General features: G+C 39.5%; 1 protein-coding gene across 1 annotated transcript in view; it reads right to left on the bottom strand.

The window, feature by feature from the left end:
- LOC119421019 (protein tweety homolog 2-like) overlaps positions 1–16,498 on the bottom strand; it is a 41,401-nt gene that overhangs the window by 5,321 nt on the left and 19,582 nt on the right. Inside the window, exons 4-8 of the mRNA XM_037688407.1 lie at positions 12,989–13,209; positions 9,980–10,075; positions 8,644–8,716; positions 631–700; positions 475–530 (exon numbers count right to left, since the gene is read on the bottom strand). Coding sequence (XP_037544335.1) covers positions 475–530; positions 631–700; positions 8,644–8,716; positions 9,980–10,075; positions 12,989–13,209 — 516 coding nt within the window. The remainder of the gene's footprint in view (positions 1–474; positions 531–630; positions 701–8,643; positions 8,717–9,979; positions 10,076–12,988; positions 13,210–16,498) is intronic.

Below are 16,498 nucleotides of genomic sequence, written 5' to 3' on the forward strand. Positions count from 1 at the left end.
ATATATATATATATATGCTACTCATGGTTTAAAGCTTTACACAGTGAAGGGTGGCAGGCAACATGCATTCCATCAAGAAATGCTAGGCCTTTAATTAGTTTGTGCAAACACACACGCACAGATACAAGTATAATTTTGCATCAAACAAGTTTATATGACTACATCTGACTGCACTAAAAAATAATTTCACTCCTGAAACACAGCAGTATTTAAGCTATTTGTTTATTGAAGGTTAAATATACAGCAAATTTATAAAGAACCATACATTTCTATTTTCTTAATCATAGTTAATCAATTTGAGTAAATAATTGGTTAGAGGGCTTGTTTTGTGTAAGATTCTATCGACAGAACATTATAAATTACATGTCTATGACAAAAACAAAATATGCTGACGTGTTTTTTTTATTTCCCAGTGTATGATTCATGGTAAGGGACTGCACAAATAAGCAGACAGCTAAGACTTTTAGTCAATACCTGCTGGAAAGGGTTGGGTAGATTTGGACTGCAGAACAAATAATAGTGTGCAACATCTGCAAGGTGAACGAAAAGGGAAGGTTAGCGTTACGTCCCAACACTCAGCGACAAGAGCTGGTGTGTGTGTGTGCAGTTCTGTCTGTGGAGATAAATTACCTTCGCTGAGGAAATCCTTGGTTTGGTTAACAATAAACTTGTCTGGAGACACACAGAAGTCACTGGTGCCCTGCAGAGAGGGAAATAAACACTTTTAAGACACGCAAGCTTAAATGAGGTATACATCCTCATCTATACCAAACAAGTGAATAGAAAGATTTTTAGACTAGGAAATTACTGGAAGTTTGTCTGCATATTAAAATATTTCTAATAATTTACTGTCCTTTAGTGTGCAAAAATAACACAGTAGTCCCTCATTTATGGCGGGGGATCCGTACCCTGAAGACCCGCAATAAGTGAAAAACCGCAAAGTAGGAATAGTACAAGTAGTAAGTAGTAGTTTATGATATACACACATACATTATATATATATATATATATAAAGGCGTTTTAAACCCTTCGAACATTTGCAATATTCTAAACAATGTTTCTAAACTCTAAACGCTCTAAATGAGCACAGAATGTCATGATTTCCGCTTCCTGACTCCTGCTGCTCTCTGCCACCTGCCTGCGAACTTCGCCACGCCCACTTCTCTGCTCTGCATGGAGAACAGCTGATCAGCTGCAGCAGGAAGTTTATCCATACATATGGGTTGCATAAAGGTGCAGCAGATGCTAAATAATTTAAAATAATTTATTTTAAATAAAAATCCCATGCCGATCGTGTGGCTCATCCATCAATCAGCCAATTGCGTGTCCAATCTTAATTTTGAAAAACCGCGATAGAGTGAGTCCGTGATAAACGAACCGTGAAGTACTGAGGGACTACTCTTTAGCTAAAGCTACAGGTTTGTCTATGATTACCACTAGCTCACATTTTCTCATATAGATTGAAATCCATTTTATTAGAATAAAAAAAACCAAGCACTGCCAGTTCAGTCTCGAAATTATAACAATTCTCTAGAGCAGAGAAATGTTTTGCTAATCATAGATTAAATTTACTTATTATTTATACTTTTTAATTCTTTCAAAAACAGCTACTAATGGACATGCATGGAGAGACTGGGTTCAAGTTCATGCAATCTCCATGCACCCACACTGCAACCCCCCCTCCCACCCCCACCACCACCACCACCACCACACACACACACACACACACACACACACACAAAAGTAGCTATTTAAAACAGAAGATACCAAAATTGTCAAAAAAAAATTTCTGCACGTGTGCATAATTTACACCTGGGAGAAAATAACAGGTTTTATTCACGCTGATGTCGTTCAAAGGCAATAAAAAACCTGTTATCATTCGGGGTAACACATTTCTGTAATCTATTTCAAACAAAGCCACTGTTTCATTTGTCAGTCACAATCAAGAGGTGCCTTTTTCCAACTCGTCACCGTGAAAGACGACACAAGGGGACATGGCAGGGAGCAGAGATGCTTTGAATTTTACAAAGCAGTGATGCAACACACAGACGAAGATGAATAGTTGTGCGTGTGAGCACTCACATACACACACACACACACACACATATGCACATACATACACAGGAAATAAAAAGGCAAATTAAATATATATTGAAATAGAAATCAACACAGTTCATACAAATAACTGTTTTGGAATTAAAAACACTAACATGTTAAATGGTACAAAATGAATTAAGATGCAGAAGCCAATTTTAATCCATGTAATTTGCTATATAATCTTAAACATATTGAAATTCTGTTAAAAGATAATATTAATATGTTTAAGATTATGGTGCAATAGTAAGATGTGAAGTTTTATGTAAATTGTAAAAGTCTACTAGCAGTCTGTGCATGTTTTTGTTTGTACTGTCAGCAAAATATCTTATGAATTACAGAATGGATTTTACTGAAACTTTCAAAAAGTAAGTAACTATTGATTGTCTTTTGGAGTCAAACAGTGGTGGGCACAGTTCCGCTAATCCACGAACAGCTAACGGCGGAACTGGTTTTTCATTTAGTGGATTAGCGTTTTCGCTAACTTTGGAAATTGTTAGCGGAATTAGCTTCTGTTAAATTGGGTTTTGCCAACATTAAGTCTGCTAACAAAATTCCCAAACTTGTTCCTGTCAGTTGTGGGCATGTCTGGTAGAGTCTGTTGGGCCCACTATTGATTTAATACGTGTAGACGTGACATGATTGGTCGACGCAACTTCAACTAGAAGGAGACAAAAATGTGTGACACAGACTGAGTGGCAGTCATCTTAGCGGTTAGTGGTTTAGCATTAGCTTCTGCTATTTTATTTATTTTACTTGTTTAGCGATAACAAAGCTAAACTTTTAGTTTTTGGAATGTGGGTTCCACTGGAGTCACACCAATTCAAGATGGCTATCACAGAAAAACAATTTTAGAAAATCATTCATGGCTATAGGCTATTTCAATCCTTTTTACAAGTGTTAAGATAAAATTTGCTGTAGTGGTAGATGAGCATTGGGGCTGCGGTAGGTTGGTGCTGCGGTCTTGTAATCCTGAGGTTGCAGGTTCAAGCCCAGGTTGCGTCAGGAAGGGCATCCGGCATAAAACATTTGCCAGATCTTTCATGCAAGTTTGCTCGCAGTGATGACCCCTGAAGAAGGGAGCAGCTGCAAGAAACCCAGTAGATGAGCATTATCCCCAACATGTATTTTGAACACAACAGTGGGGTGGCTGTGGCTGAGTGGTTAGAGCAGTTGTCCTCTAATGCAAGAGTTGGGGGTTCAATTCCACCAGCAGTCACATGCCGAAATGTCCCTTGGCAAGACATTGAACCCCTCATTGCCTCCAATGTGGGGCAATGAGGGGTTGCCCTATTTCTATCTTATCGAGTGGGCGATATGTAAGTACAGTTCATTTAACACTTTACACAACATTTTTGCTTAAAACCTTGACAATAACTGTTGGACTCAACCCTATTTGTCTTTCAGCAAAATATCTTATAAACCACTGGACAAAGATTATTGAAACTCCATCCATCCACTCATCCACCCATTATTTTTTACCTGTTTCTTTCTTTTCAGGTCGCAGGGGTCACTGGTGCCTATATCCAGCAGTCACTGTCCAAGAAGCGGGGGACAGCTTGGACAGGTCTCCAGTCCATCGCAGGGCCACATAGAGATAAACGAGACAAACAACCATTCACTCTCTCACTCACACCTAGGGATAATTTAAAGTTACCAATCAGCCTAATATGCATGTTTTTGGTCTGTGGGCAGAAACCAAAGTACCCGAAGAAAACAAGCAAACTCCATTATTGAAACTTTTAATATTTAATTAATGGCTGTACATGAACTGATTAATTTTTGGAGTCAACCCAGCTCAAGATGGCTGCGACAACTAGATGTAATCAGCATTAGCCTAGACAAATGTAGCTATACCTCAGTGAACTTTACATACATTGAGCTAAATCTTGATGTGGTAGTAGTTGAGAGTCATCCACAACACTAACAGGTCATGCACTAACAGGTCATGCAAAACGTTGCAATATCCAATGAGATTACCCATAATGTTATTCACAAGATGTGACCAAAATAGGTATAATTTTCTCCACCTAATATGATTTTAGTCTAAAATTCTGACATTAAAGCAGACATGATGTATTTCCTCTAGAAATGTGAGGCTTTTATTTTATCCATGTGATAATCCTGCACCCATCTACATTCAGAGTTAATAAGAGTGGGAGGTGTGTGCCAAAAACTGTTTTGCACTATTAAATTACAGTTCTCTATGCTGTTTGGTAAACTGATTATACTAGCTGCTAATATATACACGAAAAGGCTGTAAAATCACAAAATATGCAAGTAATGTGAATTACAATAAGATACAACATTTCCAGCGATTTTTATAAACTGCCATTCTATGATTTACACGTTTTGTGTCAAGTACAGCCTTTAGTCAGCTTCAATGACATGACACTTGTTTATGACAAGAGAGAAAAAAAAAAAAAACCTGTACAAGAACAAGCCAGGCACTGTTGGGATGTTACACCATCATCTCTATCTCATTATACTGGAGGGGACATTTTGTTTATGCTCCGTCTCATCAAATATGCATAAATTTGAGTATTTTCTGGGACACCAGCATCATCTAGTTTCATTTCCAACTGCATTATATTTATGCTTGCACTTTTTTTAACTAATGATGTGGAGGTGTAACAAGTTTACTCGTTTGTTTTGTATACTGTCCCACATTTGAGAGCATGTTCTTTCAAATATAACTAAACCTGGAGGACTAGCTTGCTTGTTAACCCCTTGAGGTCTGATGTAACGCATACATGCAGCTCAGTTCAGAGAGTGCCAATGGGTTGACAAGAAGACCGGGATAAACCTTTGGTCAGTTTACCTCATCTGACCTGTGCTGTAACGTGCTAACAAAGACATACACACATGCTTTACTCAATTAGTTTGGATAATCTGGCCAGAAAGGTGCAGGTTTCATGTTTGACAGCCATTCATTGAGCTATAATATATAATATTACTGTAACATCAATCATCTGCCTTTACATTTGAAGACAATTTTACAAAAAATAAATAAATAAATGTGTTCAATTTGCGTCCATGTTGTTGATTTCAGGTTAAAATTTGCATTTCCTGCCTGCCTGCCTTGAGACAGCCAATGAGAGACAGTCAAATCCCATGAGATAAAACACAGATGTGAGGTTTCCCTACTGGGAGCAGACAAATTAAGAAAAGGACACAGTGGACATGAGGGATGAAGGAAAGCTGGTAACATAAGGGGGTGTTATCGTCTGGACCCCCGACAGCGTCCCTAATACGAGTGCCATTAAACACATTAGGTCCAGATGTGCAGAACACATGGTGCAAAATCTTGAAAAGAGGACAATCTGTCAGAAAAAGAAGGAGGTCTAAAAGAGAGATAAAACTGCAAACAACAACATATGAGATTTGAAAGAAAGCAGAGGCAACAATTAAAGCTAGAAAGCTGCTTTATTTACAGCAGGGCTAAGACTCCTGGATCTAAAAGACTCGGGATGTGTAATCAGCTTTACTGCATGGCTGACCTTAGGAAAGAGCTTACCATAAACAACACAGACAGAAACAGACACCTTTTAAGAAGCTAACATGTGCATGTGTATTTTTTAAATGTGTATTAAGAGATGCATTCCTCTGGAGGAGTGTGTGAGACAAATACAGGAAGCTGAGTTCAAAAGGCCTAGCATTACTGAAAGGAATACATGGTACTGCTGACTTTAAAAGTTATTAAGCTATAGATGGGCATCCAGTGATTTATTTCTGAAAGACTATGGGAAATCCATCCTGTGGTTCATGGGATATTTTGCTAACAGACAAACAGAGTTGACTCCAGCAATTAATGCCAAGATTTTGAGAAGCAGTGTTGTACAATTTGCTGCACTCTGAGTATATTAGGGACTATGCTTGTGGGTCGATATCTAGATAAGAGCCTGATTTATAGAAGTTTTGTGTTTTCTAAATTCAGTTAGCTGTGGCAGTCATGAATTCAGTAGATTCCAAAAGTTAATTAAGTTGTAGTTGTAAATTTGTTGGTAATTTTCTGAACGTTTCTATAAACTTCATCTAGTGGTTCGTGAGATATTTCACTAACAGAGCTGAATCACTTTACCACTTGCTCTTGTCAAGGGCGGACACTTTTCCCCTCCTCTCCCTCCTCCACTTTGCTTTTGCTCTGTCCTGTCTGTGAAACTGCTTCAGAGCCTCTCTCTACATATGTCTTCAGAACCATAATTTTTGCTATGGATCTGGTAAGCTGGTCTCTCAACGCAATTGATAAAATGTTCTCAATGAGAAACCAAGCTTCAGGTGAACTGACTTGCCCTGATGAAACGCATGCAGCTGGATATGTCATTGATCCCTGGGGCGAGTGGAAGGTGATGTGTCTATCTCTGCTGTCCATCAAGGATGTTGAAGACGCATATATAACTGGATTTATGATAACAGGTTTCCTGCTTTTTGGAATCGGCTAGTTCCTGGTTTATCAACTAACAAGGAAGTCATCAGCAGCAAATTTGGTCCTGGTCAGGTTGCCTGCTTTAAGCGATGGTTCGCTCCATGCCTCGAGCACCCAGACTCAATTGCTTTGCGACCTGAACCGCAAATTGGATGTGATTTGTGAGAATCACACTCCACTTGCGGCCCCTAGAATTCGCTGTCAGGATAGATCAGATCTCGGGGAATACTCTCAGGCACAGACAAGTGGTGTGTCAACTTAATTAAGACGTTTGGGATTCATGAGGACCAGCAAAGACTCAAGGCAAACATAAACCAGTAAAGTTCTGCCTGCCTCCAAAACAAATGCTGTTTATCTGAATTTGGCTACCCGGCTGGCCTTGACAGGCCACCTTATCTCAATTCGCCTGGAGGCCCTGTAAATTTGATGCTCTGCTCCCTCCTCTCCCTCTGAGGAAGTCTGCGGACCTATCAGAGGGACCCAGCTGAATAAACATTGTGTCATCATTGGCGCTGCCCTACATCGACCTCAGCACCCCTCGAGAGTGTTTATGGATCTCACCAGAGGGAACTGACTGATTATATCATTCTTATCAGAAGTCCTACAGAGCCTCTGAAGTGTCCTTGGACACGCTCACTGCTTTTGTCGTCTCCTCTTCCCTGCAGAATGTCTGCGTCACTATGTGCTTATGTGCAGGGTGTATTTTTCAATCTCAGGCTATCCCTCCTCAGCCAAGAAGTGAGAGTTTGATAGGAATTTTTTTTTTTCCAAATCCTATACGTGTCACTTTCATTATTTTTTGTCTGTCTAAACAGGTCTCACTTGTAAATGAGTCTTTGAGGCTCAATGTGATTTATCTGTATAAATAAAAGTTGAATGAATGAATGACTCCAATAGTTAATGGCAATTTTTTAAATGCAGATTTTGCACAATCCATTGGCACTCAGTATGAATTTGGGATCATTCTCAGCTACTACCATACGAAATTTTAGTTCATGTTTTTTAAAATGGACAACTACAAATATTTCTGAGTCTGTTAAGGCTACTTTGTTTTGACAGCCATTTTGAATTGGGCTGACTCTTGTAGTTGTGCATCCAGTCATTTCTCTCAGAAAGTTTAATTATAATCCGTTCAGTGAATCATGAGATATTTTGCTAACAGTGCAAACGAACGAGCACGCACACACAGACAGGTAAAAATATTAGTGCTCCGCTCTCACCTCAGCCGTCTGCATAAAATGTTTATCAATTTATTATACTTATTAAGAACAACAAATAAAGCAATGAATGCTGGATTTTAAATTAATTAAATTTTGAAATTATAGAGCTGTCCCCTCTCAGCTATAAGACGGTTCACCTCCTGGCCTTTCTTAGTGTTTGTATTTTCTCTCCGGGCATACGTGCATTTTCTCCAGGTACTCCAGTTTCCTCTCACAGACCAAAAATATACATGTTAGGCTGACTGGCAACTCTAAATTGTCCCTAGGTGAGAGTGAGACAGTGAATAGTTGTTTGTCTCATTTGTGGGACTGTAATGGACTAGAGTAGAGCTGTTATTTCTAACCCGAACCCGGAGCCCGGCCTGGCCCGGATTCGGGCCAGGTCATAATAATGTGCTTAATGTGCGGGCCAGGTCAGTGTCCGGCTTTTGATTACATCAGCTGACACGGGCGGCTGACAATCCAATTATATGACAACATGGCTTGCCATACAATCACCAGCCACACATGGCCATTTGTCCGCGCGCTGACCGGCCTTGAAAGAGGTAAAAAGTTCAGTTAAGCTTCAGATGGACTACTGCCAGCGATCCATCAGCCCAAATGGACGTTCATTCAGCCACTGCACTCAGCGGACGCATACGGCTGATGACCCAAACAGGTGAGATCACAAAATGTCCGACATGTCAGAGCAGGGTCCATGTCTGAATAATGCAATGTCTCAGCTCTGATCTTCTGCACGTACGAATGCAACTCTAGACCGGAGTGGAGACCTATCCTGGATGTCTCCCCGCCTCTCACATAGTGACTGCTGGAGATAGGCACCAGTGACCCAGAAAGGAGAAGCGGGTAAAGATAGATGAATGGATGGATAGTTGGAAACTAAAGATTCTGCTGTTTACTCACCACAGCTGTAGCAGTGCCAGTCCCCAGTGAAGCCCAGCTCAGGATTAGGGACAGGATAACAAAACCCATGATCCTGGAGCAAACGGAAGTGGTGAGAATTAAACATGTGAGGAGAATTGGAGGAAAAAAAAACAGAAAAAAATACAAAGACATATGGGAAGAAACTGATGAATCAGTTTGTCTTGGTTCAGTGAGACAAATGAAGCCCCATTTTCAGCCAATTAATTTGATTTATGCCTCTCGGCATTTTGCTTGAAAATTGTTCCCCCTCCGCCTAAAGACAGAGATCCAGCTGCTATGGTGCATTTTAAATCACACGATACAGTGAAAATTCAATTAAATAAAATTGTGTAAAAAACAAATTAACTTATGATTTCTTGTTTGATCTTTTTCCCCACGGTTTCAAAAATGTATTGTATTAAAAAAAGATGCTTAATTTGTTTGAAAAAGCAACAACTGAAGTATTATCGAGTTTAAATACTTCTCATTGCCATCTTTATTAGTCTGCAATCAGTCTATTACCAAAAAGTGGCTCTGTATTTAAAAAGCTGAACCAAACCTTGGTTTAACTATTCACATGCGCCCTCTTTTATTAAATAGATGAGTGTAAAAAAAGGTCAAAAAGAAAAGTAATAAGAAAATCGCCCCAACTATCAGCAGGAATTTTGAGCAACTGCTGGCACAGAGCTCAGAAAGTGTTACGAGTGTGAGGTGGATAAACCATGTAAAACAAAAGAAAATGGCCCCTTGATGGACATAAAAAGGCTGACGAGGGCTTCAGCGCTCAACCCGCTCCTCAAACCTTCTTAAAAGCAACAATAAAGCAGCCTGAGAGCACTTAATAATTAGTTAAGGGAGCAGTCTTATCCTACTTGGACGATCAATAGGCATTAGTGAGGCCCATTAGAAAGGGAAGTGAGGAGCGATCCCGAGCATCATCTGCTAACACTGACACGTAGGATGCACCAAATTGGGCAAATGGGATGGAGCAGTCTGGATTGTGGCTTTGCTTGTCACACTTCAGTGTTTGTTTAGATCACTATCTGCAATTTACTCAACTTCTCATTCCTCAGCAGAATCTTTGTTTTTGTTTCAGTTTTTGAATCAAAATTTTTAAATCAGCTTCCTAGACTGAAAGTTTCACATCTTTGTGCATGCAAATGAAACAGCTTAAAGAAACAAGAGCTGTTTGAAGATACCATCAAGTGAGGAGCTAATGGAGCATATAAGGTGCCATAGAGCCTGGCTTTAGCCCTGCCTTTCCGTGGTCCCTCAATCTGAAGAAATAAGAAGCTTCAATCGAATAAATAAGGGAAACCACATTCATGGCACCTACGTTACAAGCAAACATCGGGACTGCTTGGCTATTCCCAAGCACATGGCCAGGCAGATGACCAGATCCAGGATGAGCAGCAGCAGATAAGTCAGCCATCTAGAAGACAGAAAGATGATACATTAATTACAATATCCATCATTAACGTTCACTTACAAACAGCGTGTTATATGCACGGGTTCGAGCCTCGGAGAGGGCTGGCTGAGCATATGTTCGCCACTGACAGCGTGAGATGAATGTATGTTTTGTATCAGCATTCTTGTCTCCTACTTAGAGCCCATCTGTTTCAGGTAATTTCTAGCTTGTAGGGCTTAATAATTCAACACCACCAATCCATAAACATTAATTTTTTATTCTCCTTTGAAAATGTCCTTCTCAAAAATGTCTGACTCTGGGTTGGAATGCTGTGTGTGTAAGTAGTTGTGCTCCTCGGACTATAGTCGAAGGAATGTAAATTCTCATCTACTCTTGGTCTAACTGTGTAGTAAATGTACATTCAAGACAAAAACGTTGGTAACCAGGACATCACATAAACAGTTAAATTTGCAGAATACTATAGACTGACACAAGCTTGATGCGGTGCACCTGTAACATAATAGTTAGTCTGTGCACTGAGGTCAGCAGAGAATATGATTCACTCATTCTCACAAAGAAGTGCAGAGGTACTCTCACAGACTCAATAAACTGCAGGCTGGCCATTACTTTACTCAAAGATGAGGGCAAATGAATGGAGGTTGTGCACTTTACTTTGTCTGTGAAAGCAGACCCACAAAAGCACCAAGACATAACCGAATTCACACAGAGAGGAGAGAAGAAAATATATAATACTGAGGGGGGGTATCATTTTTACTTTGTTCGAATGACATTGGGTTGGCTGTAACATTTTCTGTTCAAAACCCAGCTGCAGACTGTTCAATAACTACAAAAAAATCCAATCAAGACCCAAGGGATCAGTGTCAGATAACTTTGGTCCAAAAGAAGATCCGGTGTCGGTACAGAAAGGACGCCCCGTGTGGAGCCATGTATAAAACGTTAGGGATATTGTATTGCTACCATACAAAATGGTTATTTAGACTGTTATCTGCTGCTTTGTCTGCCTTTCATGTCAGAGCATTCAATTATGATCATTAAATTGTGAGAAAAGATAAAGTAATTGCCATTTTGGCCAAACACATGGGATATTAGGGGGTTGAGATGGGGTAGAGGCAGGGCAGCCGACCCAGGACCTGAAAGCACCCTGCAGATGTTGGATGCTGTCTATCATGGTGCACTAAGATTCATAACTGGCTGTGATTATCATACCCACCACTGTACCCTGTATTCACTGGTTAACTGGACATCATTAACTTCATACAGACTCTCACACTGGTACATTTTCATCTTTAAATCACTTCTTGGTCTGCTGCCTTCATACATCTCCTCCTACATGTCTCTGCGTGAGTGCAGCTACAGCGTGCGCTCTCAGGACATTATTACCTGCAGTGTTCCCTCAGTGCGGACTGAACTTGGCAAAAGGGCCTTCTCCTACTCCGCTCCTGTTTCCTGGAATATCTTACAAAAAGACCTGAAGCTCTTGACCTTGACCTCCCTAAGTGGCTTTAAGAATCTGTTGGTCTCCTGGCAAGGACCAATGCAGACATGTTCCTGTTTTTTAGTTTTCTACATTAGCCTAATAATCTAGCTGTTTTTGGTACTTTTTTGCCATCTTATTTCAATTTGTTAAAACAAAAATCTGTATGCCTCTTTTATGATTGTCTATTGTTGTTGCTGTTGTCATCATTCTTTGTTGAAATCAGGTCTCTCTTGTAAATGTGACCTTGAGGCTCAGTGGGATTAACCTGTCTAAATAAAGGTTGAATGGGGAAAAAAAAGTCCCAGTCTCAATCCACAGTCATTCCCACATGTCGTGGTGTCTCTGAGCAAGACACCCAATCCCCAACTGCTTGCCAGGCGCCCACATAGCAGCCCACTGCTCCACCTGGGGGCATCTCAGGAGCGATGTGTTAAATGCAGAGAACCAATTTCACCATTGTATGGGACTATACAATGATGACAACACATATCACTTATCATATTGTGAAATCTTGTGATCACAGAGCTTGGACTATGTGTTGAGGATGACTCTCAGGTACTAACTTGCCAAATTGTAGCTAAATATATGTAAAGTTGACTGAATTATAGTAATTTTTAAGATGAGTCATTTTGAAATGGGTTGACTTCAAAAGAAGTACCTCCAGTGATTACTACACGAGAGCTGCATTCAAATCTGTTCTGTGTTTCGTGATATTTTACTAACTCAACAAACACATTCACATATAGGAAAAAAAAACTTTCTCACCCTTTCACTTTTGATAGTAGGCTAAAAAAAATGTGAAAGTGTGTATAGTAGAACAATAATTTAGAGTTTCTGTATACAGAGTAAATAAAAGTTATTTTATGAAGAACAAAACAATGAAACTGGTGCAAACGATGGTGCACAATGGCACGATGATAACTGATGACACTGATTTGTATTTTGAATTTACTGTAAATTTAGGCTGAATCAATGTTTCCCACTTCATGAACAACCGTTTTTCTTCCTTCTTTAATGATGGATGTTTTAATTATTTAGCGATACATCTTATTTATTTTTTTAATCAAATTATTGGATTGACAAAGCTGTTTTTATTGAACAACCAACATTTTTTTGCAGTCAATGAATGAAATGTAATAGTCTAAGGTCAAACAGACATTCCACCGTGCATAATTTTCTGCAAGGGTGATACATGTTAGATCTAAACTGCACAACAGAAAATGAGCTCATTCTCAGGTTTCATTTATTTAGCAATTAGGGGGAAAAGATAGCTTTTCCGGCTTGGGTTCCTCAAGGGAGATCAATAAAATCCCATCTGCTCCACTTCTGCTCTGGATCACATCTAGTCCACCATGAGCAGTGTGTTTACTCCATCCACACACACTCACAAAGGAAAATAACGTCCATCAAGATAGGGGAGTTGCTATAGCTCTACTTGCCTGTAATACTCAATGAAAGCTGCCTGGTCTGCAATGGCTGCCAAGTCCGTCTTAGTTTTGCTAATGTCTGGCAGAGCAGTCAGCTCACGGATGACATTGTTAAGCATCAGCTGCATGAAGCGCAGCGCTTGGAGGTAGTCAGTCCTTGCACTAAAGATCTCATCCAGGCGTTCCAGGTGCTGCTTGAGTCCACTTTCAAAGTTGTTACGAGATCCTGCAACCTGAGGAAAACGAGAAAATTAAAAAGAAACAGGATAAAGAGATATAGGCAAATTTAACTACAATGTGAGTTTATGTAATGTTATGTAGAAACAAATAGAATATTGTCAGACTGAAAAGGCAACAGAAAAATATTTTGGTTATTTTAAATAAGTTATCTTAAAAAAAAATCTCATTTTCATTGTTAATATTTATCCTTTTTCCTTAGCCACGTGTTTTATTCAGATAACTTATGGTATAGTAGCGTACTGCTAAGACTGGTGAGTTTCTTTGACTAAGAATGCAGATGTAGAAGAAACAGTGAAAACCACCACATTTGCTTTAGACCTTGTTTACAACGTTATATGTTGCCATAGATTTTGGGTTGACGTATATAGAATGGCCTTCTCATATTAGTTTACTTGATGTTTGCTTTACTCCTCCATGTTGTTCTCTTTATAGGATACTTCTTTTCCTTTTTGTTCTTTCTTGTGTTTTGTTCACTAATACCAGTTAAATGTTTAAAAATAAAGATTGCACAAATCAAAGTGATTTATCATTGAGACATCAGTCACAGTGGTTAATACTTTTTTAATGACATTAACATGATGCTGTGAAATGGCCTTTTCACACAGTGGCCTTTTCATATCTGAACTAAAAACATATCCACAATAAGTCACCATATAAAGACTAGGCATAGGCAATGAATCACATCAATGTGTGCTTACACAAGCTAACATCTTGAATAAGCAGACCAACAACAACATCGCCGGTTAAAACAATGAATCATTTTCAGTCCTGTGACCACCACCACTGACTGCTTGGAGGTGTTTCAATAGCTATTTTGAACCAGAAAGACCAGGTGTTCTTACCTTTTCTTGTTGGGAAGCAAAGCGACAAAATCCCCTTCAAATTGATTCCACATTCTAAGTTTGGGAAAGTTCTCAATATCCTGACAAGGAAAACTTTACTGGGTACAATACGTTTTACGTATATGAATGTTTTGTACAGTACCCTGAGATGACTTATGTTGTGTCTTGGCGCTATATAAATAAACTGAATTGAATTGAATTGAACATGCTCAACCACCACAAAATAATGAAGGGACTCTGACAATGGTCTGTGTGAAGCCAGTGGCATTGAATTTGCACTATGTTTTTGACCTCTTTGCACTATTTAGGCTAGTGCCTTGCTCTGAGCAGTGAAAGAGAACAAATATTCTTGGAGAACCCTTCATGGATCGGGAGTAGCTCAGAACACAGAGTGTTTCAGACCTTGTACCCTTCATCCAAAGGACGCAAAGTTTTGAATAAGGCTCAGTGTATTTTTGGGGTGCAATGGTGAAAACCTTTGAGGCCCCCACTCATGGATTTTTCATACATCCCAACTTACCAATACCAATACCAATGTTTACATGAAGGGGACAGAACATTAAACCAGCCAACAAGGAAGCTAGTCCTGTTTAGGCTTCAACTTTTAGGTTCACAACAGAGGTCTATCAATGTGCAGTCAATGCTTTGACCCTCTAGTCCACCTGCTGGACACAGGTGGACACAATGAAGGTTCATCAATTGCTGTATGATGAATGGAGTAGTAGGAGACATCATATGTCTTCAGTTTTAGCTTCTCTCCATTGGCTCCGTCAAATTCAGAATTGTATTCTAAATCTTACTTCTAACCTACAAAGCTCTCAACAACCTAGCTCCATCTTATATTCGAGATCATGTTCTTTATTTTCCTAAAAGAGCACTTCAATCTTAAACTGCAGGCTTATGGTACTTGCAGTTCCTAGAGTTTCCAAATGCAGAATGGGAGGAAGATCTTTCAGTTATCAGACTCCAACTTCCAGTTTCTGTCCGTGAAGATGACACATTGTCAGAGCTTAAAACTTTCCTTTTTGATAAATCCTATAGTTAGGGTTGGCTTGTTATGCTGCTGTAAGCTTACACTAGTGGAGGACAAACTGATCTCATTTCCTTAAATGAATTGTTAAAATTGAATAGTTTCATTTGATATATTTCTATCTAAACATGTGATTCTTAACCTGCCATTGTGTATCTGTTCCTCCTTCCTGTTCCTCTCAAACCCAGCTGGTCGAAGCAGATGGCTGCTTGTCCTGAACCTGGTTCTGCTAAAAGTTTCTTTCTCATGAGGGAGTTTTTCCTTCCACTGTTGATTTCATGATTGCTCAAAATGCAGTTTGCTCCTCAGATAAATAATGTTATTAACTTACTTTTTATATATGTGAATGTTTCTGTTCAGTGCCCTGAGATGACTTCTGTTGTGACTTGGTGCTATATAAATAAAGGGAATTAAATTGAATTGAATTACAGTGTGACAATTACAGGGAGACAGTGTGAACTGATGACTAAAATGTGAATCATTTCAAGGAACAGTCTAACAGTGTCTGATAAGCAAGCCTTAATTTAAGAAAACATGGTAATTTGCGGGCAGCACGGTCGTGCAACTGATAGAACTGCTGCCTCTCAGCGAGCCGGTCCCTGGTTCAAATCCCGGTCCGGGGGCCTCTCTGGGTGGAGTTTGCATGTTCTCTCCGTGTATGCATGGGTTTTCTCCAGGTACTCTGGTTTCCTCCCACAGACCAAAAACATGCATGTTAGGCTGAATGGTAACTAAATTGTCCCTAGGTGTGAGTGAGAGAGTGAATGGTTGTTTGTCTCGTTTGTCTCTATCTGTCCCTGTGATGGACTGGAGACCCGTTCAGGGTGTACTCCGCCCCTCGCACAGTGATTGCTGGACATGGGCACCGGCGACCCCCGTGACCCAAAAATGGAAGAAGCGGGTAAAAGATAATGGATGGATGGATGGATGGATGTTAATTTGCTTTTAGGCTGCAAGTGTCAATAGAAGACTTGACTCTGTATTGCCTTGTCATACTGAAGCTTAAGTTGTAAACAGTTCTTGATAGTTTAAAACAAATACAACAATGAAAAACAACCTAACACACCCTTACTTTGTTTTTTAGTTTTTGTTTTGTATGGTCATACAGGCAGAACTACACCACATAGTTTCAATTTTAAACTAAGATTTTGCTCAATCTATTACCATTCAGAATACGTACTGTGGATCAGGCTCAGATAATTCCAAAGTTTAGCCTAATATCTGTACTTGACTGAGTTATAGTCATTTTGTGTTTTTAAGGTCAGTTGGTATGCAGCCAAATTGAATCATGCTGACTTCAAATTAGGGATGCACAATATTATTGGCATGGTATCAGTATTGGCCGATATTAGCAATAAAGTTAAATATCGGACATTGGCCATTTCATCAAAATAACTTACCAATATTAAA

Source organism: Nematolebias whitei, chromosome 15 (genome assembly GCF_014905685.2).
Source record: "Nematolebias whitei isolate Nwh7 chromosome 15, NemWhi1, whole genome shotgun sequence".
Taxonomy (NCBI): Eukaryota; Metazoa; Chordata; class Actinopteri; order Cyprinodontiformes; family Rivulidae; genus Nematolebias; species Nematolebias whitei.